The following is a 27196-nucleotide window of genomic DNA, read 5'->3' as shown; positions in this document are numbered from 1 at the left end:
GTCCTATTACCTTCGCAAAGTAGTATCAAAGGTTCTAATGCCTATAGCTTGAAAACCACCAGGCATGGTCAAGAAATTCTTTAAAAGGAAAACCTCCTTACCTTGACACTACATATCCCTTGAATTCAAGGTCATAGTGATGTCATCAAATTATAAGCACAGTTTACCAGCATTCTTATGTAGACAGATAAGTACAGAAGCTAGGAAGGGTAAAATGGCCAGATCTCATGCTTTCCCTGTACCACGAGACAAGTGTGGAAGGCTAATAGGTGAAAGCAGCTGAAACCACAAGACAAAGGGTATGTCAAGGAACCTCGAAAAAGGGAGGCGTTCTCCTTTCTGTTCAGTACTAATTTGGGGATCCTCATTGAATTTTTAACACCTACATATAAGACTTTAGCCCATCCACCATCCCTAATACAGACAGTATCAGGTTGGCTGAGCCGAAGAAATACATCAAAGAAGACTTCGATCATGTATTGTATCTGTTAAACCTAGTTAACAATCGTATTATGCTTGTCGTGGGGATCAATGGTATACGTTTGCGGTGTGTGGTCTGCAGTGGAACAGTGATGGCATGGCTTTGCTACATTTTGGCTTGAGTAATTCACTGTGTAAAGAAACTATTTTGTGATAAATTAGAGTATTAATGATGCTCCAGTCATAAGAATATCCATCTGTGTTAAGAGAAGTCCTGTTTTAAATCTTTACATACAGATCAGGACAACATTTGGATTGCACCAGAATGTAGGCAACAGTGTGCTTTTAAAACATTAATTTTTAGAAACTCTTTAGGCGTAAGGCGACATTTCAGGCCTCAGTGCTGTTAAAAGCTTGTCATCGGAGTAAGCAAAAAAAGCATAGACACAAACATGTCAATGATTAATAAAGAAGTATATGGTCATAATAATCTTGATTGTAATCTTGTGACAGTTGTGGTACTAATACCTTTTTTTAACCCCCACTCCATAATTTGAAACATTTCCTTTGGGCCCTACTTATACAAGAAAATACATAACCACTCTGCAAAATAGCACTCCGAGTGCAGGAATCCTAACAGCTTGAATAAAGTCCGTAAAGGACTTGCATCCATGATGAGGAACAAACCTAGGATGAAGCATGTCACTTTGTGTGAGTGAGGATTTGTGTCCTTTTCGAACCAAGATATTAAACAATGGTGAACTCTTTTCTTGGTGTTGTAACACAAAAAACACCCCACGTTATCCCTGCGGGTATGTCTATATAGGTTCATGTGTACACATGAAATAGTCTGGGGAGGAGAATCTATTATACCCTTTGAATTAGCTAACTTTCAAAGAATTCCAGTGCTAGTGATGCCCACATGTTTTAGGGCCCAAACTATGGCTACTGACAAAGCAAGGACAAAACTGGAGATAGTGCAGATTTTGGGGGTAGGTTTTGGGGGTAGGGGCCTTGGGTTCAAATGCATACAACTCAGACCTGCATGGGTTAGAAAGAGGAGGTCAACAGTTGAAGACTGTGCGATTGTCTTTAACTACATCTCTGAATCTACCAGGCCATGAGGTGTAGTTGAAGTAATGCTCAAAAACATCAAGAAGAAACTATAAGGTGCAGGCCTCCCAGCACATTAGTAGGTTCAAAGATGAAGCAGGCTCTCCCTGGTGATTGTCAGATAATATTCCATTGGATCCAATTTTAATGGGCAGTAGATGATGCATTACTGAGCCGTGGACTGGAGGTGACCTTGTATCATATCACTGTGCAATGCTCGTACCCATATTGTACCACTGGCAGGCAGACTGGTCCAGCATCTCCTCCACAAGGAGGCAGATCACCCTCTTTACAGGCTTGTCTCAGCATAGGTTCTTCAGGATCTTGGTCCAGACTTGGTTCCATGCTGAAAAGGTAAGATAGCTACTAGCAAAATCCCATCCCTGGATCATATGTACTTGCCAATGGCAATGGTCTTTTTCCTCATTGGATTTTGGAAATACTTGGCAAAATGTGTTTGTCAAGAGACACACTATTTAATGTGAGTCCCAACCAATCAGAACTTCTGCAAGCTTTAAATCTTAGGGGATCAGGACCACTGTGACCAGAGAACGCAGGTAACAAGGAGAAATGTAGCTTGTCCTAGGCCAGTTTAAGCTAATCCATACAGAATGTATGTTAGCCCCAGCCATGGGGTAGATCCCTTTGGAAGCCAGATATGAGGAGCTCGAGGAGCAGGCAAGCTGGCATTACCCTGGAAGAGGCACTATAACTACTTAAAGTGCCTAGAGAGCCAATACTCTCACCCAAAATAACAACAGTATTCAGCTGGCAGGAATGCAATGCAAATATGTATCCTCCCTGGTCAGCAGGGGCCGGCCAGCCTTTGCACATAGAGATCCATGATTTTGATGGTGCCACATGGACTGCATCCTTCACACAGTCAGACATATCCACACATCGCACACTATTCCAAATAAACACACATGTACCAGTGCTGTCCATACAAGTCTTCGACATGACGGAGGGAAAGAATACCAGTTAGGTGAGACTGAACAAACGTTTTATAACGGAGGGCTGGAGACACGCCAAGCTTAAAAAGGGAAAATATACAAATTAAAACCTTGCAGGAGGGTAGGAGTACTAAATATTCAGCCTTACTACCGTTCTGCACAACAATTAGCGGTCCATGATTGAATGACTACTTGTATCACACAAATAACCCTCAAATCGACTATGGAGAGACAACGGGGTAGATCGCAACATAACCTATATGAAAGGAAATCCTAGGGAACAGCCCCCAACTGGTACACAAACCATCTTACATGCCAGAAAAATAGCACCTGGGATTGGAGAATAAGCTCACATCAGAGATCTATTTTGTGAGGCGATCAATGCCTTTGAATTGACCTTGCTATAAGGATTTAAAGGATGGTTCTGGATTATGTAATACTGTGAAGCCCTTTTTTGATCTCCAAATTGAAAAAAGTAGGCTACACAAGACTCAATTCCCCAAGGGCCTAAACTATGTAATGCCCTCTAGCACATTATGAGAGGGAAGAAGAATCACTGCCAGGGTACAATGTGCTAGAAGCGATGGTGCACTGTGACAAGTTCAAATGTATACTAAATATGCAATATAAATTGTGTGTGTAATATAATAAACGTGTAGCTGCAGTTTTAAAAGAGTGAGAGAGTAATGAGGGCACTTGAGGGTGAAACAGGAAAATGGTGTTAGACCCTCATGGAACCAAAAGACATTGCAAACTGCACATGAGTCTAAGCTGTGTCCAATTTATCCTCATCATACCTATGTTGTCAAGGATAGATTCCTAAAATGGAATGGAGCCACACATTCAATCACCGTGAATGCCCAAACAGATTCTCCAAAGGATACTAGAAGACCAAGAAATAAATAGCAAAAAGAGATATTCTTAACATTGGAAAGATACTTCACCCACTAATAAACATAAATCTGGTTGGGTGGAGGGGTTATGAAAATATGCATGGCAATGGAGAAACAGGATTAAGAAGACCTCAAAAACATTATAAGTTATGCGGGGTGCACAGCAGAAGCAGTTTTACACCCAGTCTCACTGCATAAGAGCTATCAGTGTCCAAGAAAACTTATGTATGGGGAATGTGGCGTGCAAGACAATTACACCAATTACACCAATGACCACAGTATCCCACCATGAGTTAGTAACCTCGAGATATGTGTTTTGAGATACACAACAATCCTTAATGGACTGACAGTGGAGGTTGAATGCTAGACGCTGCATTGCCATTTTCACAGCCATCACAAATTAAAGATGTTTATGTAGGAAAATACTGGACACAAACTGGAATACAGAAAAGGCATGACAAAATGACACCTTCAAAGACATTGTCTTGAGGCAATAAAAAGCTAGGAAGTTAGGACAAGGAACCTCATTTTTCTGGAGGTATTTCAGACTGGAAGTCTAAAGGCTCTATTTAAATCTACCATTACACCCAGTACTTTGGGGGTCCTGAAAGCTGGGCAGACTTACTCCTTTTTACTCCACTTGGAAATTAGATCAGGTGTGCATCTAGATTTAAAGGTGTGAGGCTTCCAAGTTCAGCAGCAGATTTCGAATTATCTGCATTTTAACTACATTCTTCAGTCCACTCAGGATCGAGCAAGCTTCCCCTACAGCGAAGTCAAGGTCTACAAAAACCAACTTGTGCACTGAACTGATGCACAATAAGATATTCTAGATGCATCCAACGATCAATGTCTTGTAGGAACCAGTGGTACATGCATTGAAAGGTTTTCCTAATTTATATTTGAAAACTCCCAGATCAAACAGACATCAAGGCCACTTTGGCAGTGCCACAGAGTTACAAATATGCATTGAATGTCATACCTGGTTTCATGGGAAACTGTGCTGGAATTATTAGTCTAGAGAAAAAGTAGAGGGCATGATGGGCAAGTAGCACTCCTTGCTATTGGGGCTGGGGAAGTAACACTTGAGGTGTGTGAAGGAAAATATAGAAATCTCAAGAATGGAGTAGCAGCCTCCATACATTCCATCCCGTGGTGCTTGAACCTCCTTCTGCCACCACTGTCACAATGGCTCGCTCACCCTTCATCTCTTCAAACTCTTTGGCAGTGACAACATGGGTTTTTGGGTGGGCTTGTCAAAGTCAATCATGACATGGAACAATACCTAGGGAAGTGTTGCATCCTCCTATATCCCCACCAGGGTGTGCAGTCTCGCAATTGGGAGGTGTGGCCTCCACGTCGTTGCTTCCTATTACCTCTGCATGCACTCCTACATGCAGGTCCCACCAACATGAAATGCACAAATTGGACTGTGAGGACAGGACAAGTCGTGCTACCATGCAGCAGCCTGTTCTCTCCACTACCATTGACATATCCAGCAGGTCAGTGCTTAATTTGAGCTGTGGTTTCTGGTGCTTGACACCGGCACTTGTGACGGCCCACCACATGGTGGCGCAGTTTGTCTAATTTCGAGAAGAGCACTACAACAGTTGTTTAATAATTAAATATACATTAAAAAGGACTATTACCTGCTGCACAACCATTCATATACCTTTGGGTGGCCTGGAATTGTCGGAATTGTCAAACTTGTGGGAATGGGATGGTTAGAAGTTTTGTTGGTACTGTCACTATCAGTGTTGGCAGGGGCAATGGGTGGTGCAATCTGCAGTGGCCTCCCAACAAAGGCTCTGGGCCTTTTTTTTTTTCTTTTTTAAACCAAATTAAGCACTGCTCTCAGGGCTTGGAATGCATAGACAGGACAGGCACCATGAAAGGGAATATTGCTCACCAGCAAGAACAAAAGCACATAAAAACATTAGAACAATCACATTTCCTGTCGCTGTCAGAATCTCTTTAATTTAGTATTTCTGTTACATTGACAATTGAAACAGACTGGTATGGTAACTGATAAGACTAACTTCCAGAGGGTTGTAAAAATGGGCGCACTTGGTGCATTCTCATGAGGCAGAATATAGGGCAACAGTGATCATTTAGGTCCTTGGCCAAATTAAATATTCTGCTAAGGAAAATGGTAACTCTTAACAGTTAAGTAAAAGTTGATATTCTTGTCTGCTGTTTCTAGATGGGACTCTTAGCATTACAAAGGACACAAATGTAGAGAAACCAAAGTGGATATTTATAAGGCACAGGCTTGTGATACACTTCAAATGCAAGGGTTTCAGAGTTCACTGCCCTGCAATTTAGCGACATGAACAATAGAATACATTTTAAAAATATACAATACAGATTTAAAACACCCTTTTAAAATCTGCTTTTAGAAATAGCTCTGAAGTGGTTCGCCCAAGATAACTTCCAGCTGCTGAATAGTTTTCTGACATTGATTTTCTACTTCCTCACATTCATCTGAAAAGGACGGTCAAAGGAAAAAAAAAATCAGTTAATAAAAGGTGAATCACCCGAAAGCCAAGACAATATTCAAACTGAATCAAGCTGTTTGTCTTTTACTATTTGACCGGTCAGAATGAGCATTCCCTGCTCCTTTGACCATGTTAACTTCTGATAAAAGACATAACCATTCTGAAAACCTTGCAAACACCACTACCAAACTTAATAAACATTTGAAATATAGGAAAAGTCTATGTGTGTAAAATTACTAAAAGTTTTTGTTGCTTTTGCTCTCATGATATAAGTGCATCAAATTGTTTGCGAACAGAGATGTACATTTTTTTTAAATAATGCCAATCAGTAGACTATCAGGCCCTGTATGGGGGGGCCACTGAGTTTGTTTGACTCCGGTGTATTGGGGTCCGTCCTACTATGGCTCTGCAAACTTGCCAAGTCCACCCTTTCCACACTTTACTCCCAGGGTAGCGAGAGCAAGAAGCAAAAGGACTTTAAGAAAGGTAAAGTGTGGGGCAAGAGCTCAGAACTCAACAGTCAACCAACAGACACAATACCCTCCAGCTCAGATGGATTTTTAGGAACAGCCCAGTGGTCATCTTTTGAATTAAAGGAAAGTGATTTTATCATGCAGTATCACACAATACTATACAGAACAATTAGGGGAATGGAACACAGCTTTGAAACTCTGTTTGCAATATTGAAGTGCTACACTTCTCAGTACCCACCCACTGTTAATGGATTACCCTAAATTCACTGGCATCTGATCCTGGGTATGGTGCTGACTGGGCACAGGTGCAGTCCTATCAATCACCTTCAAGATGTATATGTGCCCGATGGTTCAGTTTGCTTTTCACTTCTTGTCTTAGCCTTAGTTTCGGCTACAGACCTCAGTCTGCTACGTAGTCTCTCGTTCTCACACAGTTCCCAAGCCCTGCAGTCTGGGATTTGCAGTCCAGGAGGCTGTGAGATAGATGCCTGAAACTTTCCTGCCTTCTGAGGCGGTGGCTTCGGAGCGGTCAGGGCTCGAACTTGAAGACTTCAGGAATTTCTGCATGGTGGATCCTTGTGGCAGCTTTAACATTCTGCAGGCACAGCATCCCTAGGTTGCAGTGGGGATGCTGGCATGGCAGTTGAAGCCGCCGTGCCCATCGGGTCCCTCACCTCGGTATTGACAGAGTACTTGGGCTCTGGCTACATCAGCAGTTTCTCAGTCACAGTAGACTGTCGATCACAGGCAATAGATTATTGTAAAAGGCTGGATGTGGTTCATGACCAATACCATTTAGGGAGACCAGTAGACACCTTCCAAAAACAGTCCACTCCTGCCTTCGCTCCTTAAGAGTGGAGCGTCCACTTACGTTACTTCACCAAGAGCACATTGGGCTTCACTTTCTGGGCAGTCACTCCTCCTGCAGGGCCAGGCACACCCCTTCGCTCTCTCAAGAGGCAAACTGACATTTAGACAGGGCCTGAACTACTCCAGCAGGAAGTGCAGACTTCAGGTGATGTCCCCTCACGCCTGGGAGACTAGATGTCATGCAGACACCAGCCACAGCAACAACAGATCTTAAAGTACTCTGTGAAGAACTCCCTCTCTTGGAATCAAGAACCTATGACTGGAAGATAGTAAGGGGGCTTGGATCCTTCTTCTATAGACATTTTCCTGACAGGGGATGTGGATCCACTGTTTTAAGTTTTCAGAACCAGCTTGGGTTGGGTCTCTTTCAAATGTTATTTTCTGGTTGCTTTTCAGACACAGCATTTATGCAAAATAATACCATACTCAAAACCATCAAGGACGAATTAAAAACCAGCCGTAACATTTGTACTACACACTTGTTCGACAGCATTGGTCCCTTAAGCAGCAGAGTAGGCTGCAATATGGAATTCATCAGAATTTGCAACATTTAGAAAATAACATACGAAATATTTCCTATAACCCACTTTTTGACGATAAAGCTGTGGAGAAGGCTCCCCCAGATTTTCACATCCTTTACTCCCCGTCCTTCAATTAATGGTGCTATGGATGCATGTATAGCCAATATGCCCTAGCCAGGACTAGATCCACAAAGTTCAAGAATTATTATTATTTTTTATTTATTTTTAAATGAGGGTCAAATAAATAATCTGCCATGCCAATACATACACATATTAATAACTCGTCCTTGCTGAAAGTATCAGCACCAGTAAAAACATGTATTAAACAAAACTATCTATTCAAGCAAAAATATACTTTATGAATTGATGCCTGCTTTGGGACTGGGCTTGTTATTAAATTCCTAAATGAAAACGGGATGGACGGACATACTTCTGAGAAAACAGAATGCACAAGTGGAACATTACCTTCCATGAGCTCTGCCAGGAACGGGATTGATTCGGGTAACAGAACCACATAATTCTCCCGTAGTTTTTCAACAAGCTCTACCAAAGCAATCAGTGCAGCAAAGCGGACCTATAAAGGAAAGGTTGATATCAGATGAAAGAACAACGCAGCAAATGTTAAAATGTGACAAACTCCGACCTATTATTTAAATCATTAGGTGGCATCCGCGAGGAGAATGCTAGCAGCAGAACTGTACCATCTCATGTGTAATGTTACTTGCTCGTTACTGCCAATCCTTGAATCTCAATTTCTCATTTCACTTATTACTAACTCCACTGTCCTGCATTCTTTTTAGCCTTTCTTTTCCATTTACAAGTTACTTTAACTACCGGGAAGGAAAAACAAGGAAATTACAGTAGCAACTGGGTGTGGTATTGTCAGTTCCTGCACTAATTCCCAATTTCTCAATGGGAAAACAGAATCCCATTTGTAACTGTGAGGGAATTAGCCACCCTGAAATGACTGAAGACCGCTGTACCCTTAATTTCAGGAGCAAAACATACTGATGAGGTCTTACCACAATGGAGGCCATGAATATTTATCTTTACAACATCTTGTCTCTAATTCCTCAAAGTATCTTCTGCCTATACGGTTCACTTCACAAACATTTGTTGTTAGTCTTAATTTCTGTGCTTTTGGTAAGGTAACCCCATGATGCTACGCATCCGCCATTTGAATATTTGTACCGCCTCAGATACTCAAACCTTGATTCACAAAGTTACGGGTGCTCTTAAATATAAGTTAAATTTGGAAACACAAATCAATCAATCTACAAGGCCAAAATTGCAATCCTTATTTTCAAAATCAAAACAGGAAAACTTTTATCCTTGTAAATGGAATGCAAAACTACAGAAATTCATTCATTGTGGCGGAATTTAGACAATTTTTAAAATCTAGGGTTAACAGCAAATCTGCGGACATTTCTTGGAAAATAACTTAACAACAACAAAAGTCACTGCCAACAAACAACATTTTTAATATTCAAATGCGGCCTGCAGGAAGGTTGTCCACCATGCTAATGCTTCTGGATGTACTGTAAAGAGCAGTAATAACTGTCTTTGTAAAGTGAGTACCAGGAGGTAACAGCACCACATTCAATGGGTGTGTGGGGGACCTTTCTCTATAGAACGAAGAAAATTCCTTGTGGAGGAATAAACATAAAAGTTTAACTCGCAAATGCACATTTATATCTAACTTCGACATGTGGAAAGCTCCATTTTGGCTCTTATTAGATACACTGTCCCTGTTTGCGCAGCAGTGCACCTTTGAAAAAAAGTGTGAGGGGTGCTAACAGGAACAGTGCGCCCTATTACTAGTAATGCTCTGCCCCAGGGCAGCTGCAAAGTCGTGCTGCTCTGAGGGCAGCACTATAGTGAAAGGCGGACTGGCAGTTTGAAGGAACTGGTCCGTCTTTCTCTGTAGGCGGGTAGGTGACTGCACCTACCTGCAGGGGTTATCTAGGGAGTCTGTGGGGCCCACTTTACCCTCTCCAGAGGGCTGCCCTCAGAGGGTAGACTGACAGTAGGCCACCTAAGGACAGCTGCGCAACGCAAAGTGATGGGGACGAAGGCTTGCAGTACTGCATATCTCACAGATATTCATTGGCCTTGGCTGGTGTCACTGAAGGTTCAGGGACTCTTGAATGATTAGGGCCGCTGAAAGATGGGGGAAGCTCCTGCGCTGTGGGGCTGCAGGGGATTGCGTTATGCCCCTGCCTAATGTCCTGTTTGCCTCTGCACCCAAGTCCACAGTAGGATGCAGGAGCAAACGCAAAGTGATTCCTTCACCTGAATTCCCCCCCCCATGCAGGTGAACAGATGAAGGAACACCCTCTCACAATAGCGCTAGCCCTACATGTGTGCTGGTGCTAACAATATTACGGAAGGGGCTTCACAAGGGTCTGCGGCCCCTTCTGTAATACCGTAGTGCCCAGAGGGCGCACTAGCCCATTGCGCTACCATGGCACTATGCATGATAATGCTCCGGGTGGCTATTCTGCAAGGGGATCTACGGTTGGGAAGGATTTCTAGAAGTGCTCCTGGGAGGCTTCGTAAGTCCCTGAAAATAATGAAAGTTTCTCCAAACATAAGAGTAAGCATGCAGGACTATATGTCTGACTCCATCTTTGTCTTTAGCAAATGCATTCCCTACAGTACTCCAGTATCTGTATTAATTGGTCCGTACAGCTTGTCAAGACCCCTCAAACCAGATGTCTCCATAGAGGAGGGGATGAACCCCATCTCAGCTGCTACCAGGATACGTTATCCTGAGAGTTCTAATAGGGCAATACAAACTCCACCTACTCCCTTAGGCAGACTTTTTGCTTTCCCCTAGATGGTTCACACAATATTCAAATCTTTCTCTATGGCAGCTCATGGGTGAGGCTAGTGTGGCGCTCACATTTGTTGTATTCCATTGTTTTTTGGCTTGCAGCCACACTATACCGAGAAACGCATTTCACTTTAACAGCTCTTCTCTGTCCCAAACAGAACACTGCCTGATTTGTAGAGCATTGTACTTCACAGCCGGCAGATTCGTCCACACCCTTCACAAATTCAATTCTGAACTGGTCTCAGTTGTTTCACCCCCTGCCTTTGCCACATAATCTTTTCATGCTTGTCAACATTGCACTATGTAAATATCTACATGACTCCCTTATCTTTGGGGATGTATTCAATGTGTGTAGCTTTGTGGCCTAATTAATACAGCTTTAACATCAGAATTGTCCTATTCTACTGCTTTTCATTTCGTGTATGACCTTTCAGTAATTGTTTACATTCATAAATCCCTTTTCAATACTCCTAACGCCCCCCCACGATTCAGCCTTAAAGATCCCCATCTCTTTCTCTCTCTGTATTTGGCTTCAGTGGCATACAGAATTGCTTCCTTAGGTAACAGCTCAAGCATTCACTGTTATGTTTCCTATAAGATGGGCAATTCCAAACTCTAGGCTATCACCATCTGCAATATTGGGATCTTATGGTCATAACATTAAAGGAACAGAGATGGGGTCTTGTGGCTCTCTGTCTAACTATGGTATTAACAGATGTTCAATTTTGGAGAAACCACTTCATCTTCATTTGCCTCATCCTGCTTACTTGACAAAATTGGAATTGCAAAAAACAAGAAAAAGGTCAGCATTTAGCCGTATAGAGAAACTGTATGCTTACATTTTTCACAGACTTCCAGGGAAATATTCATCCTATAGAACCTGGATTGAATTCTATGTCATTGGCTGGGTGCTGTATTTAAGGCTCTTAGTCAACAGCCTAAAACACTAATAATAGTAACATTAAGAATAGTAAGGAAAAGGGGGCTTCCAACCTTAGGTGAGCTGTGCCTCATTTTTAGTAGTATTTGGTAGTTAAGTGGCTTCCAGAGAGAGTCGTCTGCCATGGCAACAGAGAACTGAGCAATACATGGAACCAGATGCTTTGCCACTCTTTCCTGGAACTTCTCTTCTCCTCCTAACTGGTTTTCCAGCTGTAAAATTAGAAGGCCATGGCATTAAATCATGTACAACTGTAAAACAATGCTAACATCCATCAACATTTTTAACGACAGAAAGTGAATACTGTTACTTATTTAACAGTCAAATGAAGGAGGAATTCTGTAGACATGGATCATAGACAGCAACCCCTAGGAACTGCTCATTCCTTATACAAAATCATATCAATACACAACAGGACTTAACTGGCTGCTTTGAGAAATGTATTTTATATTCTTGATACATACATCTTAGGCCTAAGAATCTAAAGTAGAGTTAAGTTACTTGTACAGTGCCTCATGATTATTTAACAGTCACAGCACCGGTTCCAGCTAATACATTTTTTTGAAACCAAGATATTCCCCAAGGCAGACCAAACAGAGTGGTGAAGCTCAGATATTTTTATATAATTATATAGTATTATAAAACATGAATGTTGTTGTGGATAAATTTGATCGATTTCTCTCTACATTACTCTCACTTTCCCTCTCGTTTCTTCCTGTCACTTTCCCATACGTACCTACTCTCCCTCCTTAAACTTAGTTAGGTGCCGGCGGAATAAGGCCATGGTGGCTTCCAAAGGCTTAAAGGGCCATATGCAAGAAGCCATTTTGCATTTTCTAACGGTGCGAATCGCTATTTCAGGTCATTTGGAAATGCGAAATTGTGTTTTCTTATGTACAAACGGCATTTTAGATTGTGTAGTTTGCGTTTTCCATAATGTAGAAATTTTATTTTTTGCACTTCGAATTTGGAGATCGCAAATCGGTACTACCAAATAGAGATTCACTAACACTACGTAAAAGGATTTCCTAATTGCGATTAATCGCAAAATGGCCATTGAGCAAATGAAAATACCATCAAAAAGTTTTAGGTGGTAATAAGGTGTATGTCTTGGCGAGGAGGATTAGGATTTTGGGTGGTAGGCGGAGAAAGGAGAGGATATTTAGGGTGACGGTCACTATGTTTGATCAGACTGAGGAGCAGTTTTATGAGAAGAATAGACTGAGTAGTGAGGTAATTTTGGAATAAATAGCAGAGTTACAGCCTCAGCTACAAACCCCAACCGTCAGACGCAATGCAATTCAAACACATGTGCGGGTATTGTGTTGATTACACCTTTTAGCTTCTGGCAGTTACCAGGGAGACATAGCAGTGGCAGGAGGAGTGTCACAAAGTGCTTTTTCTAGGTTTAAAAAAAAAAATCATGTTTTGGATGTCATGATTGGCAAATTGAACCAACTCACCCCCCCCGCCCCCCCCCAACACTCCCCAAGATATACAACACACAAAACTGTTTTATCGGGTTTCACAGTTTCCAAACGTTATTAGTTGTGTTGATGGTACACGTATTGCCATATGTCCCCCCTATGCAAGTGAATTCATTTTTCAAATAGCAATTTCCTATTTGGAAGTCGCATCAGTGCGAATTTCGAATAGGAAATTTCCTAATTGCGATTGCAAATTTGATGGAATCGCTAATAGTGGAATACTTACCTTCGTACATATCATTATGCGACTTCCAAATAGTGATATCTATTAAATCGCTATTTGGAAATCGCAAACAGAAACTTTCAGACATATGGCCCTTTTGGAAATCACAAACAGAAACTTTCTTACATATGGCCCCAAGTGCTGACAGTAAGAAGAACCTTATAGTGGAGGTGTGCGGGGCCTCAGTGCACACAACGGAGAGGATGTCCCTCCTAAACTCAGGCTGCACTGACAACAGGCTGATGTGACCCTCTAGAGAGGGATTCAGACCTACAGTGGGCTTGTATTTGCCCAATGACCTCATAAAGGTAGGATGAAACGAACCAGAGATCCAAGGGGAAGACCTATTTCTACTCCTAGGGTCAACTCATACACAACAGTGTTCTTCTCAGCTGCTGCTGTAAACTAAGATGAGTCATTGCTCCATTCTCTGTAAGGTGCGCAGGTATTGACTTGAACCTCGCACAGAAAAGGCACTATAATCTGAGAGGAGCAATGATCAGAAATTCTGTAAGGCAGGAACGAATGACACCATACATGTATAAAACAAATCCCCGGTAGAAAGAGAAAGATTACTTTTTTTAAATGCCTTTACTTGAGAGGTTCAGAATTTTAAGACTGCAATCTGCATCTGCTGACATTGCACCTATGACACCGGTCGACAAAACGGTAAAGTCAATATTTTAATGCAGCCTAAAACAGGAATTTGATGAAAGACTAAATGGTCCTTACTGGAGCACTTTGGGTTATGAGGTGGATGAGTGGCATTTTAAACTGAAGTATTATGTAAATGGTTCATTTAAATTCACAGGCTGATGAAGGGGAGAAAACCAGAGGACAAGGTCAGATATGAGAACATAAGGAACAAGAAGGAATGGGTGTCAAGATGCTTATGTATGGAGGCTCAGCATTTTCATTTGCACTCCAGTATAAAGGACTGGTTAGCCTGCATGCGTTATTGTCTAGGCATACTCAAGAAGAAAGGAAGCCTCATAGCAGCATATTTTGAGAACGTGTAAGCTGATGTTTGGAGGAAAAGAGTTGAATTTCAAAAATGTATTTAAACCAGATATTTGAGTGATAAATCGTGTGGCGTAGGGGAGGCTGATCACTAAAACCTTGGTGCCAGAGCATTTCAGCTATGGCTGTAATAAATTGCCATGTAGAGGCTCCAACACTGATTTAGCCTTTTATTTTTACATTTCTGCTGACAACCCTGCCTGATGAACTGAGCTGAGGTGGTAATCCTGGATTGTGTGGTACCTACTGTAGTCTTGTTTGATGTGGCCACTATGACACCAATAATATTATTATTCGCTTGGGATGATTTTCATTGAACATAGGTAGCTCTTAGTAAAGAAAGGGTTGGTGACCCCTGGTCAAGGCACTTTGCATTGATGTCAATGACCCAACTGTGGCTGTATAGTAATCCAACAACCTTTGTCATTATGTTTCTGGCAGTAGGTGCAAGTTCTCCTTTAGCTGGACTTCTCTTGATACAGTGAAGTCTGCCGCGAAGTCTGGTACTAGCAATTGTTGCACTGTGTCTGGATTCTTTCTTATGAAGTGCATAAAAACAGGCCAGCACATTTGCAAAGATATAAATAAATACTTCATACAAATGAAAGGGAGGAAGATACATAAGATGTTTAACTCCAATTACGTGGGTTATAAAAGATGCATTTCCTCAGCTAAAGCTTCACTTTTATAAACCCAATGCGTAATCCCACTTGGCACACCTAAAGGTGTGTTGTGTATCCATACCGTGGATATAGCTATGACCAAGAGCCTCGTCTTCAGCAGCCTTTCACAAGTTATAATCATAAAGTCAGTCAACTCTTCTGTTTCCTAAAGTAACTTCTAACAGCAGCTCAGACTACTCAAGCTCCTGCACACCTGTGGTGACTAGACACTAACTGCTATGCTGCAGCCAGAAACAATGTAGCCCCTTATACATATGTTATCTTCTAATGACGTAAAACACACTTCTCCTCAGGAGCATGTAGGAACTCAAAAACTGCAGATGAACCAGTTGAAATATAGACTACAAATAATTGCTAAGTCATAGAAACGTTTCTAGGACTTCAGGTGCTGCTGCAAAACCACCTATTAAACTGCAGTAAAACAGGCTCCTGAACCTAAAACGAGACACCTGCTTGTCCATGACTAGGCGACAACAGCCACCCTTACACATTGAACAGGTATCTTATTCTGTGGAGAAGTTTGTACACCAACTCGTTACATTGGTAGCCTTGACTTAGGTATTAGGTGGATGGAAGCAACAAGGCTGCTGCACACAAGGAGGATTGTAAAAGGCACTTGTAACACACATCTGAGTCACAGTTAACCGACAGTACTCTGTAAGGCTAGATGGGGTAGTCTGTCCTCTGTCTTCATTAGATTTTCTCACCCTCAAAAAGCCATTCCACTTCAGTGTGCATTTTCATTACACTCTGTGATTAATGCTTATGGTAAGAAACCCTTTGCCCAGATTTATCTGATGACACAAGAATCCTGCAGCCCGGGTAATTACAGTGAAATTGAGGGTGCAAACAGTGGAAACTTCTATGATATCCATTAAACTAAGTCGGACAGTGGTCACCAAATCGAAATTACAGTGCAACATCTCCTAGTTTTCTATCTGATAGAACATAGAGGACAATAAAAGGCCCAGAAATTGCCAAACAAAGGGCCAGATTTAGATATCAACTGACAGGATATTCGTCCCAGTTTTGATGGGGTAACCGGTCCGCCTATATCTAAATCAGGCCCATTGTCTTTAAAACACCAAACGATAGGCACGGCAGAACTCTACATCAGATTAACATAACAGCATTGGATGGAGAAGAGTATCTAAAAAATTACATAAGGTTGGTTGAAAAATTAGCATGACAGTAACTAAACAATATAAACACAGCTGTTCGGCTGCAAGTAATAAGCTTGTTTGGTAAAACTGTCAGCTCTGCCTGTTATGCATTTCTGGCCTTTCTTATGTTTAGACTCCAGCAAATCTGACAATATCCAACATCGTAACAATAATTGTAACAATAATAATAATTCTTGTTTCTCCTATAAAGACAATTCTGAAAACACGGGAAAAACAGTCCAGAATGGTATACGCTAGGATTACAATTGTGCAAGGATCACCTTTATTAATCTTGTTTTGTTTTTCAAACTGCATGGACTCCACAGGTGTAAAACAACTTCCGAACCTCCCACCTTGAGGGTGCATCAATCAATATGTTTCAGCACAAGTTTGGGATTTTACACTCTAAGAATTGACGTTTTTGTGCTACGTTACCCACAACAGATGGATAGTGCCTCAATCTCAGTGTCTGGACTGTCACTATGCAGTCTTCAATATTTGCACTCTTCCAATGACTACTTCATCCAAATAAATAATCTAGCAATTCTTATTCTGCCTTCCAATTTATGGTGGGAGTGCCCAACTAATACACTGTATTGCTGCTCTGTTTCATAAACTATTTTGCACCCGTTTTCTAAACATGTTCTTGAGAGATAAAGTCCATGTTAATGTAATTGCTCCTACCCTCCAATCAGGTTTAAAAGAACGTTAGCAACCTAATGTGCTTTGAAGTACAATATTTCATCATTCAGGCTAGACCAGAACATTGTGTGCGTGATAAGTAACTGTTAAAGAAAGATCTAACCAAGTCGCATCACATTCTGTGAAGCTGAATTGCACCAAAGTTAGGTTTGCCTAAGCTACATAATTCTATGATCATGGGTTTCAGAAATGAGCAGGATAATCATAAGCCAGGGAATTTGTAACAATTTAAAATAAAAAAAATATTTGTAACATTTTGGCACATTCTTTCAATACTAATGGCTATTGTAGTTAGGTAGAACCAAGCGTCCTATTAAAGATAAGGCATTATTAAAACAACAATCCAACTTGCATCACAGTTCATGTATTGGCAAGCAAACACGGCCTATTTAGGTTCAATACAGCCAACATGGCAACGCTGTTGTAGCACACCTAAACACTCATCCCTGCACAAACAAGCTAGCACAAGACCAAACAAATTGGATGCAACTGCAGTAGAAGTATTTGAGTACCTGATCCACTAGAGGCATCATTAAGGCTTCTGCTCTCTCCTTGCTCACAAAACGCTGGGTGTCGTAGAGGAAAATCTTGTGTAAGCAGTCTATGATGACCTCTAGCAGCAAACAACTCTTCTCACTGTTCTTATAACCAAAGAAATCTTCATCTGGGTGTGTTTTGCAAAAGAGGCAAATAAAGACAAAAGCAGAATTAGTACATCCAATTCAACCTTTTACACCCCTTAAATAACAAGTAAACATTTACGGTGTGCTACCAATGACAAATGTATTTAGTTATTCCTTTTGCTATTGAAAATCCTGAGAATGTACCTACATATCTTACTCCATTTTATTTGGATGGTGAGGGAACAGGAATTGATTTAAAAGGCAGGGTCTGTGAAAAAATAGTTACTAAAAGGAAAGGGGCAGGATCTGGATGAGATGGAGCAGCCACAATTTAACAACGCACCAGTCACCAGTGTTTAAAAAGAATCTGTGGTTGGAAGTTTAGGTGCAACAACAATACTAAGTATTGATTTATGGACATACTTGATTCTAAATACAAACTGAAATAGAGTTTATCTTTAAATAATCTTTTATTTTGACAGTTAAGCTTATTCATCTGTCTTCTGGGGTGCTATACTTGCATGGATATATGTAAACGTATAAAACTATTTGCTGCATGGTTTTCCAGCACATTTTACTTTCGCTGCTAAACCAGAGTTAGGCAATGGCTAAGCCAAACAGAGGTTTACATTTTGCATTTCTTTACAATAGTAGTAAAATGTTCTTTTTTTAAGTTGTTGGAATTTTGGCTAGTGAAAATACTGCTATGTACATGAGACGTTTGTTAGTTAGGAGCATAGTTTCCAGTCCACTCACATGAGCATAAAATACTTCCAAACTATATTTCTTTAGGAGGAATACTGATGATCTAGACACCAACAATTATCAACAGTACATGCATATTTCTAGTTTGTCAATCCCAACAATATTTTCTTGCACATGCATTTTACTTGGACGTTAGTCTGTGGCCCAAAATACCCCACTTTGCCTTATAATACACCTTTAACATGTTGAAAAGTACAGGAACGAAGTATTCTATTTTAAAATATTGCATAATGAAATGCTTAAAATTTGAACTTTTAATGTCAATACTTATATACTTGGTTAATCACACAAATAACTACTGCATACCACTCCTCAGAGTTTATTTTTGTTTATCTGTAACTTTTACCTAACCACGGAGGACCAACCTGTTATACGTAGTCTTTCAATAGATGTTAGACGGTTCATAAATTTGACTACCACGTTAACTTTGGTAGCACTTCATGATGACCTGGTTCTTGCTTTTTTCATGCTCTTCCAGGGTTAATTATTAGTTCATCTGTTTCAGCACAGTAAAGTATGACCTGTTTCCCACTTTCAATGCTGATTGTGTTAAAGGCTTCTATACATGGTGCTCTTTCATTAGGCCTCACCTGATCTGAAGCTGTATTTGGATGTGAACTGTGTAAAGCTGAAACAGAGGTGGTAAATATCTTCCAAGAAAAAGATGGATTCATTAACACTCACCAGCGAAGGTGGCACCGAGGATCCCTGCAGAACTCTACTAGGATGCCCTGGTGTAGGCACAACCCCAAAAAGGAGAGCAGCAAGTAGGAGATGGAACATAAGAGCAAAGTCATGTGTGCTCAATCAAGTTTAGCTCCACTATGAAAGTCTCAGAATATTCCTCTGATCAGGGTAATTACAATTCTAAAAGGAATAAACACTTGTTCTTGGCTTACTACAGTTGTCTCTATAAAAGAATGCCATTTCAGGATTTTTCCTAGCACATTCTACTGCACGATCTTCTGTGGCAGTTTGCGTTAGATGCTGATATTTTCCCTTTGTGTTTCTTCATTGCACTGTTGCCAGGACTAGTTCTCTCTTTGGTTGTGATCCACAAGGATGGTTACAGGGGTTTGGTAGTCATACGCTGGTCAAGTAAGAATAGTCTAGCGTGCACTTCCTCAATAAGGAAATACCTCCTTTCGTCTCCATCTGCCTGGTGCATTTGTCACAGGGACACTTGAAATGAAAGTCAGATCTACCCAGTGTCATCAAATTAAGGCCCATGGATTCATCCACTCCCGCCAACAGAATCAACAAGACACACTATCCTTTGAACAGGCTCCTCTGTTCATGTTCGCTATCAAATTTTATTTATCACTGCAGGATGGCTAGACTATGCAGCTAAGGTTCTCTAAACATCTTCTTTACTAATGCAGGGATTCATTTATTTTTGGAGTTTTTTGGTGCTACTATGAAGTTTAGTTGCTTATGTCTTCTTCACTGTTGACCCCATGTATTTTTTCTTTTCTCCTTGATCTTAACTTCAGGATTTGCTCATAGAAGAGATCTGGTTCTGAAAAGAGATAATGCATAACTTATCGTAGGCTAGGAGGGAAGATAAATCTTTAACTCTTCAACCTTTATGTCAGAGCAGATGGAGGTTGGTAAAGAAGTTAAAAGGTGCTTGGGGTGTGCAGCCTCAACCAACCACTACAAATTACTTTTCTAGGAGATTATACTTTGGATGCTTCTGTAGCTCAGCTTGGACCAGTTGCTGGCTATTTTTTAACTAATAAGTCTTTGTACAGGTTGGCTCACTGTCAGTCCATGCAGTCTCACACACCAATGTTGTAAACCAGTACTTTAGTGCCTGATTCGGAGTTGCATTCCACGGTTTGCATCATGGACAATTCTGTCCCATTCAGTGTCATTTGGGAAGCTGAGGTACCTCAGTTATTGTTGGTTCATCAGCAGATATCGTAATACACTAGGGAAGATATATTGTTGCCATAGTGTTATCAATGCTTAATGTTTTTCTAACCTGGGAGTTTTTTTTTCTGATCCTCTAGAGTAATGAGGTTACTGGTGGAATGAGCATGGCCTCTCTGATATGATGAACCAATAAATCCGGTGCCATTCCGCCTAAGGTGCTTTTTGATATTAGCACAGAGTGATTGAGACTACTGTGCTTTTTGCCTTTTTTAACAAGTGTAGTAGCCCCACCTCTCAGGATTTGGACTCCTGTCATTACCTAAAGTGTCCCTAACCTCATTCCAAAAGTGGGGAATACTCTACCAATAAACCGAACTGGACGAATACTGTAATGTTTGCTTCCATGTTTATCCAAATGCATGCTTTATCTCCTCAGACGTCTGTGCTCACTCATTTCATTGAAGAGCTATTTGTGAACACCAGCCAGATGAAAAGTCAGACATCTTCACTCAGTACCTGCCAGATTATGTAAAATGGTAAAGCGAATTTCATGCAAAACACTAGCGTATAGCAGGTAGGCAAACATGGATCAAATGAAGTAAACAATAGCAAAAAGAAAATGCAATGTGCAGATAGCACGTTTTGAAACATACCAGTTTTTATAAGGTTGAGTTCATTCAAAAGGCTAGCGAAAGGCTTCACTAAGTGACCAGCAAATAGAGTAAACAGCCCCTTCAACTTGTCAGCCAGGCAATCAGCTAGACGGTAAAACGTCAACTGGCGCTCTTCTGTTGCATCCTCGGTCTTGGACCAGTCAAATAACTAAAAGGAGTAAAACAAAAATGTATGATTTTCTCTACAAGAACTTGCACTTATTAATTATATACTTCTCCTCCACCTCATTTTAGGAAGGATCAATACACTTACCTTGAAGAAAAGAGGCCGGAAGGTTGCTTCAGAGAGTTTCATGACCATAATGATTAAGCAGTTAATGACATGGTCTTCTATCTGGCCAACCTGCTGCAGATCCGCCTACAACAAACAGAGGTTATCATTTGGAGGTTAACACATGAATTACCAAAATGAGTACTTTGTTGCCAGTATTGGGTAAATAAATAACTGTAACCTACCTCTGAATGCTCCGCCCTGAAGTCCAGGGCTTTTAGGAAGAAGGTGGTGAGCTCAGACTGTTGTGAGACAAGCTGCTGCTTCTCCATGATAGCAATATGATCCTTCAGAATTTCCATCAAGGGCGCCAGGCTGCTCTGAAAGGACCAGAAAGTAAATATTGTGTAAGAAATTACATGGCAACAACACTTTAACATAAGAGGCTTTACCAGCAGGCAAATTGGAAGCAAAAATGTAGTCTTTCTGGACTATTAAAAAAACAGTCATCATCAAAGATGTCAACATTGATTCTCCAAATGGAAACTGTGTTAAAATAACATTACTTGCATACAATATTAACATTTTGTTTTTATATATTTTATTTATTTATTTATAAAGTTTTATATAGCGTGAAGAAGATCCCGAGGGATATCAGAGCGCTTTACAAAGGTAGGGAGGAAGGACATAAATCCAGTATTGACCACAAGTAAGAATATACAAGAGGAATAATCCCATATATCCCAGACAAATAAATGCATAGTTTCCAGAAAAATGACACAAGGAGAATAGTACAGTAAACGAGTATGTAACAGTCTAAGAAAGAGGGTATACAATGCAGAAAAAAAAGAGCATAGATCCAGTATCGACAACATGTATGAATACATAACAGGCATACTCGTATGTTTCCCAGACAAGTGAATCACGGAGAATAATATGAAAAACCTGAATATAACAGGCTACGAAGGGGGACAAAAAAGCAGTAAAGAACGAGCAGCCTCACATGAGGGTACAATGGTTGTAGGCACAGAGGTTTCGAGCAAGTGATCCAAGCCCAAATTAAGGTAAAAATGTGTTCATTAGGAATCTTTTGGCTTCAAGTTTGAAAACGGCCGTTGAAGAGATTCAGCAAACTTCCGGTGGAAGAGAGTTCCAAATCCTTGGAGCAGCCTTCTCTCCGGAGAAGGCCCGGAGAGCGGTTCTCTTTTTTTTAAGGATGGGTGGTTTCAAGAGGAGAGTGATAGCGCTTCTTGATGCTCTCCCACCACAGGATAATTCAAGCTTTTGGGCAAGGTACCTGGGAGTTTTGAAATATAGGCTTTGTGCGCTAGAACAGCAATCTTTAGCTGAATTCGCGCTTCATAAGGCAACCATTTAAGAGATTTTAGGATTGGGGGTATGTGCTCACTTCATTTGGTACCTGTGACCAGTCTGGCCGCAGCGTTCAGTGATGCCCTTAGAGGTGCCAGGGTGTATTTGGGCAGGCCGCAGAGCGTCGCGCTGCCATAGTCCAGCCTCGGCAGGACCAGAGCTTGTACCATCTGCTTGAAGTCCTTTTGTGGAAGGAATGGTTTGATGTTTCTGAGTGTCCTCATCAAGTGATTAGCTCCCATACACACTTTGCTAATATGATTTTTCATATTCAGGTGTTTGTCCAGGCTGATTCCAAGAGATTTGGCTGAGTCTATAATGAGTGGGGTGCAATTGAAGGCCGTAAGGTGATTCAGCCAAGGGACTAGATTAGGGATGTGGTTCGGAGGAGAGATGAAAAGGAATTCAGTTTTGGAGGTGTTGAACAGTAGATGGTTCTCAGCCAGTTTTGCGAAGCGTTTAGGGTAGAGTTGAGTGAGATGATGTTGTCCAGGGATGAGATTTTCAAATCAAGTCGTGTGTCATCCGCGTACATATAGAAGAGAATGTTTTTGGAGATTAGAGAATTAGCTAGTGGCTCCAAGAAAAGGTTTAAGAGGATAGGCGATAGAGCAGACCCTTGGGGGACACCCATGAGTACAGGAGAGGGCTGGGAGAGGGAGTGGTTTGCCTTGATGCTTTGTGATCTATGGTGAAGGAAGGACGAGAACCATTGTAACACCCGACCTGAGAAACCCATCCTGTTCTTCAAAATGGATAGAAGGTTATCGTGGTTCACCGTGTCGAAAGCGGAAGAAAGGTGCAGGAGGATTAGGAGGCATGAGTCATTTTGATCAAGCATTTTTAAGATGTCACCCATCACGTGCGTGAGAGCCGATTCGGTACTGTGCCCCTTCCGGAAGCCGGATTGATGCTGGTCTAGGAGTTGGAAATTCTCTATGTGAGGACAGAGTTGGGATTGTACGCATTTTTCAAGTAGTTTGGCTAAAGTGGGAATGTTGGAAATTATTGAGGTCAGTTATATTCGTTAGTTTTTTTTAGAATAGGTGACCCCTGCGGCTGCTTTTAGACAGTCTGGATCATTTAGCATTTCTTAACCCACTTGTGCTATTTCAAAGCAAGTGAGTAAAAGGTTTTAAGATTACATTAATTAATTGTGCTCAATTTATCTACCTGACAAGTTTGGAAGCCTTATTCACCCTTGCCAGGATTCAAACTTGTGCCCTTGGTTCGGAGCAATCTTTCTATTGACAAGATTTATTTAGAAGACCATAGAAACAACTTTTGGTTTCTAAGGTACTCACAAGATTCAGTAGCCATACTGGCAGGAGAGGATTGTCTCTATGAAGATCCATTTAACCCCCCAAACTAATGAAGTAACGTTATGCTCCATCTAGTATCCACTGATCTGATGCTAAGACCTATGCAAGGTGCGTAGCTACCAGCCTGAGCTGCACAGACGACAGTGTGGATAGTGTTTAATGACTGACAACAGGGAATAAGCAGAAACTGCTGCGCAACTGGTAGGCTTTCTCCCGACAAGTGAGTTGAGTGTTCAATATGAGCGCTTGTTTTCTTTTTTTTTTACGCGTGAGGCGATTTACTGACCTGTCCTGATGCTGCTGAGTATACAACAAGAAAATGGGTGAGTGCGCAGGAGAACACAATCATCAGTCCAAAGTGTGGATGCTCCCGTCAGTGGTGGTATGGCAGCCAAGAGATGGTATAAGTCACTTGCTTTATTCATGAAATGGAGAGAGTGCATTTAACTGGGACAGCAGAGGTCTGCCTTACCCATGGCCCAAGAAGGGCTGCATGACATCATTGTGCCAGCCAGCTGAATGCTACTATTTGAGCTATGCCTAAAAAATAGGAATTGAGCCTCACTGAAAATAAAATACGGGCTTTGCAGGGGCCGTACCAGACATCTTGGGAGAGGATATTTTCCCATGTAGGCAAAAAATTGCGATAGTGGTGCTGGTAGCAAGGTTGTTTTTTAAATATTGAAAACAAATGTGGTGTAATACCAGGGGGGTTTGAAAAGCTGCACAGCGTATAGGAGGTCCATTGCTTTGCTGCTTAAGTGCCTGGTGCTGTTGGTGTGTAAATCTCTGCATTGTAATATGAAGTTAGTGGCATGATTGCAATTCCATCTCAAGTGTAAGTGGCTTGGGTGAGGTTACCCTAGGTGAACTGTAGAATGTCTCTAAAAGAAAGAAAGCCTTGAATTGCAGAAATACCTGAATCTTTCATTGTCAGAGACCTGCAGTGGAGGCCTAGGTTTCATCAGGCTGGCTGCTGGTTTCTGAAGTGGCACAGGACCTCATAGCAGGAGCTCATGTAATCATAATCGAGGAGTGACACGAACAGAGGCATGAGGTTCTGGGTGTAGCTGAACCACCAATAAAAGCTTGTCAAATAAACAAGATGGATGCAGCAAAATTGGTCTTTATGGAGAAGTATGTCAAATAAGAACCTATAGACAATAAGATACCCTTTAATTTGGATTTGTGAAATCTCATTCTGAAAAGCACAAAGTGATTTAGTATGAGGCTACAGTGCCACAAAATGTCTCTATTATCAGTCAGGACATAGAGCAACTGCAGCGACGCACTGTGTTAGCTGAGCGCAGATTCGGGGCAGTGGAAATCACTGCAACTATTCAAGCAACATTGAGGTAATGTAAAAGGAACTTAAGAGACAAGCCACAAAGCTAACTACATGGAAGAGGATTCTTGAAGAAATATCATTAGCATGGTGGGCCGGCAGAAGGAACTGAGAAAGGCAGGATTGCATGATTTCTAGAAAACTTACACCCTAAATTGTTTTGTAACACTTAGAGGTAGATCAGCAACACCACACTTTTTTGTATCACCAAGCCATGGGATCTATGCCCCGAAACATCATTATACGCTTGCAGAGATATTGTCAGGATCCCATTTAGAGGGTCGATCGAAAGCATGGAACCAATACATTACAAAAATGACAAAAGAATATGTTACGATACATACAAGTTTCTTACGACATGTAATGGGGTGGAGAGGAAAATTGAGAGAGGACATACCTTAGGCTCTGATCCTGCCAGCCTGACCAAGAACAGATGATAAAGGGAATAATCTTTTCTTCAATAAACTTACATTCAATGGACCTCACTGCATGAATGGAATCTATGCATAGCTAATTCCTTGGCTGAAATACCTGCTTGAATACATCAAAGACTGCAACCACACATCCCCCATTAACAGTATATGCTCATCATCCCCCTCATGCACACAAAAACACTGCGCCACTGCATGACTCACTTGTCGAGTGTCCTGCAGGTCACAGTAGCATTTTGTGATAGTTGGCAATATGACTCTGGAAGCCAACTTAGTTGCCAGTGTGGTTTTCAGTGATGATATTCGCAGATAAAGTTGGGATGTTGGACCGACTTGGCCAGCAATCTTTTCCAGACGAGCAACCTAGGTGAAAGTGCCAAAAGTCAAAAGAAAGCATACAACCAAATTGGAGCACTGTAAAAAATTATGTCTTCATTTGTTGTTCTTCTCAATGATATACAGGGAATATGCGATATCAGAAATATGGTTAATATATTACTAACCAATCACTGGCTCCCATTTTTTGGAGCAAATCAATAAAAATACAAAAAAAGTATGCAAAATTATCTTACATGTCTGAAGCATGCAATACAAATCATGCCATATACAAAATACAAAACATTAAAGGATGGATTTTCTCCAAAGACCAACATTAATTTATACTGTAACTTTCAAGCCTATCACAAAGTGAGCTGGTCTGCAGCTAGCGCTAAAATGACCAACATGATCAAGAGTTAAAGTCTTCTTTGCAAACCTGTCACTTAAATTCAATTCACAAATCAGCATTTCCCTTGTGTCCAACTTCTACCAATCAGTATGATGTCATCAAGCTAAGTCGGAAATTATGTTAGTACCTTAATTACTGTACTACGAGATCTGAAGCTGGTTACCTGAAACTTTATTGCAATCATACACTTATTCATTTCAGAGTTATCATTAATAAGGTCTTCTAATGTGCTCTCCTTTGATGAAGGTGCGGCCGAGATAGAAACAAGAAAAGGTATAATGAGGTGATAGATGCTGATATTACAAACTTCAGAAACGTTTCAACTCCAAGCAGGGAATAAATACTGGCACCATTAAAAGAAAGAATGGCCGATCCTGAGCCCACGACCGTTGTGAATTCAGCTTTCTTGTGTGTGCTATTATATTGAAACGTTGATCTAGCTTTTAAGTATTCTGCATTTACTGTTTAACCATTTGGCAGCTGAATATATCAGTAAATTATAACTTACTGTATTCTATTTTTTGTCACTGATTGGCGTGCTGAACTTCTACTATTCTTGTGGGAATCTTGTACAAGTCCTACAATGCCATCATTAAACGTTTACTTTCAACCCAACTCACCTGCAACAAGATGTCCTTTAAATACGGGCTGAGGAAATGTGGAAGGGTCTCAACAACTTTCTGCAGAGCAGTGACTGCGCTCAACAAGTAAATTTCACTGGAGACCAGCTCTTTCCTGTGCTGCAGCGCCTTCAGCACAGATGGCATCAACCTGCAAGCATTCAAACACATGCATGTTATTCGCGGAGCAAGTTACGTCAAATCTCTTTGTGATGTCTAGCCTCTCTCTTATACGGGAGCCATAGAGCCAAATGACAGTACTTTGAGCCTACATTCCAAAGACTTCACCCCCCTGTACTGCAATCACAGAGCTCTAATGAGGAAAACATACTATACTATATGAACCTGAAGCAGACCACCAATGAGACTGCGCTGTAGGAAAGTGTCCCTTTTGACATGGTCTCTGTAGAAAGTAGGCTCTTTATATAGTTGAC

General features: G+C 41.1%; 1 protein-coding gene across 1 annotated transcript in view; it reads right to left on the bottom strand.

The window, feature by feature from the left end:
• Positions 1-5329: 5329 nt before the first annotated feature.
• Positions 5330-27196, bottom strand: part of HEATR1 (HEAT repeat containing 1) — a 326965-nt gene continuing 305098 nt past the window's right edge. Inside the window, exons 37-45 of the mRNA XM_085611426.1 lie at positions 26763-26913; positions 25620-25778; positions 21192-21326; positions 20989-21093; positions 20715-20883; positions 17308-17459; positions 11571-11729; positions 8207-8315; positions 5330-5863 (exon numbers count right to left, since the gene is read on the bottom strand). Coding sequence (XP_085467552.1) covers positions 5775-5863; positions 8207-8315; positions 11571-11729; positions 17308-17459; positions 20715-20883; positions 20989-21093; positions 21192-21326; positions 25620-25778; positions 26763-26913 — 1228 coding nt within the window. The 3' untranslated portion in view covers positions 5330-5774. The remainder of the gene's footprint in view (positions 5864-8206; positions 8316-11570; positions 11730-17307; positions 17460-20714; positions 20884-20988; positions 21094-21191; positions 21327-25619; positions 25779-26762; positions 26914-27196) is intronic.

This window comes from Triturus cristatus, chromosome 6 (genome assembly GCF_964204655.1).
Source record: "Triturus cristatus chromosome 6, aTriCri1.1, whole genome shotgun sequence".
NCBI classification, from domain to species: Eukaryota; Metazoa; Chordata; class Amphibia; order Caudata; family Salamandridae; genus Triturus; species Triturus cristatus.
Note: the sequence above shows the minus strand (reverse complement) of the source record. Positions and strands in the feature narration are given on the sequence as shown.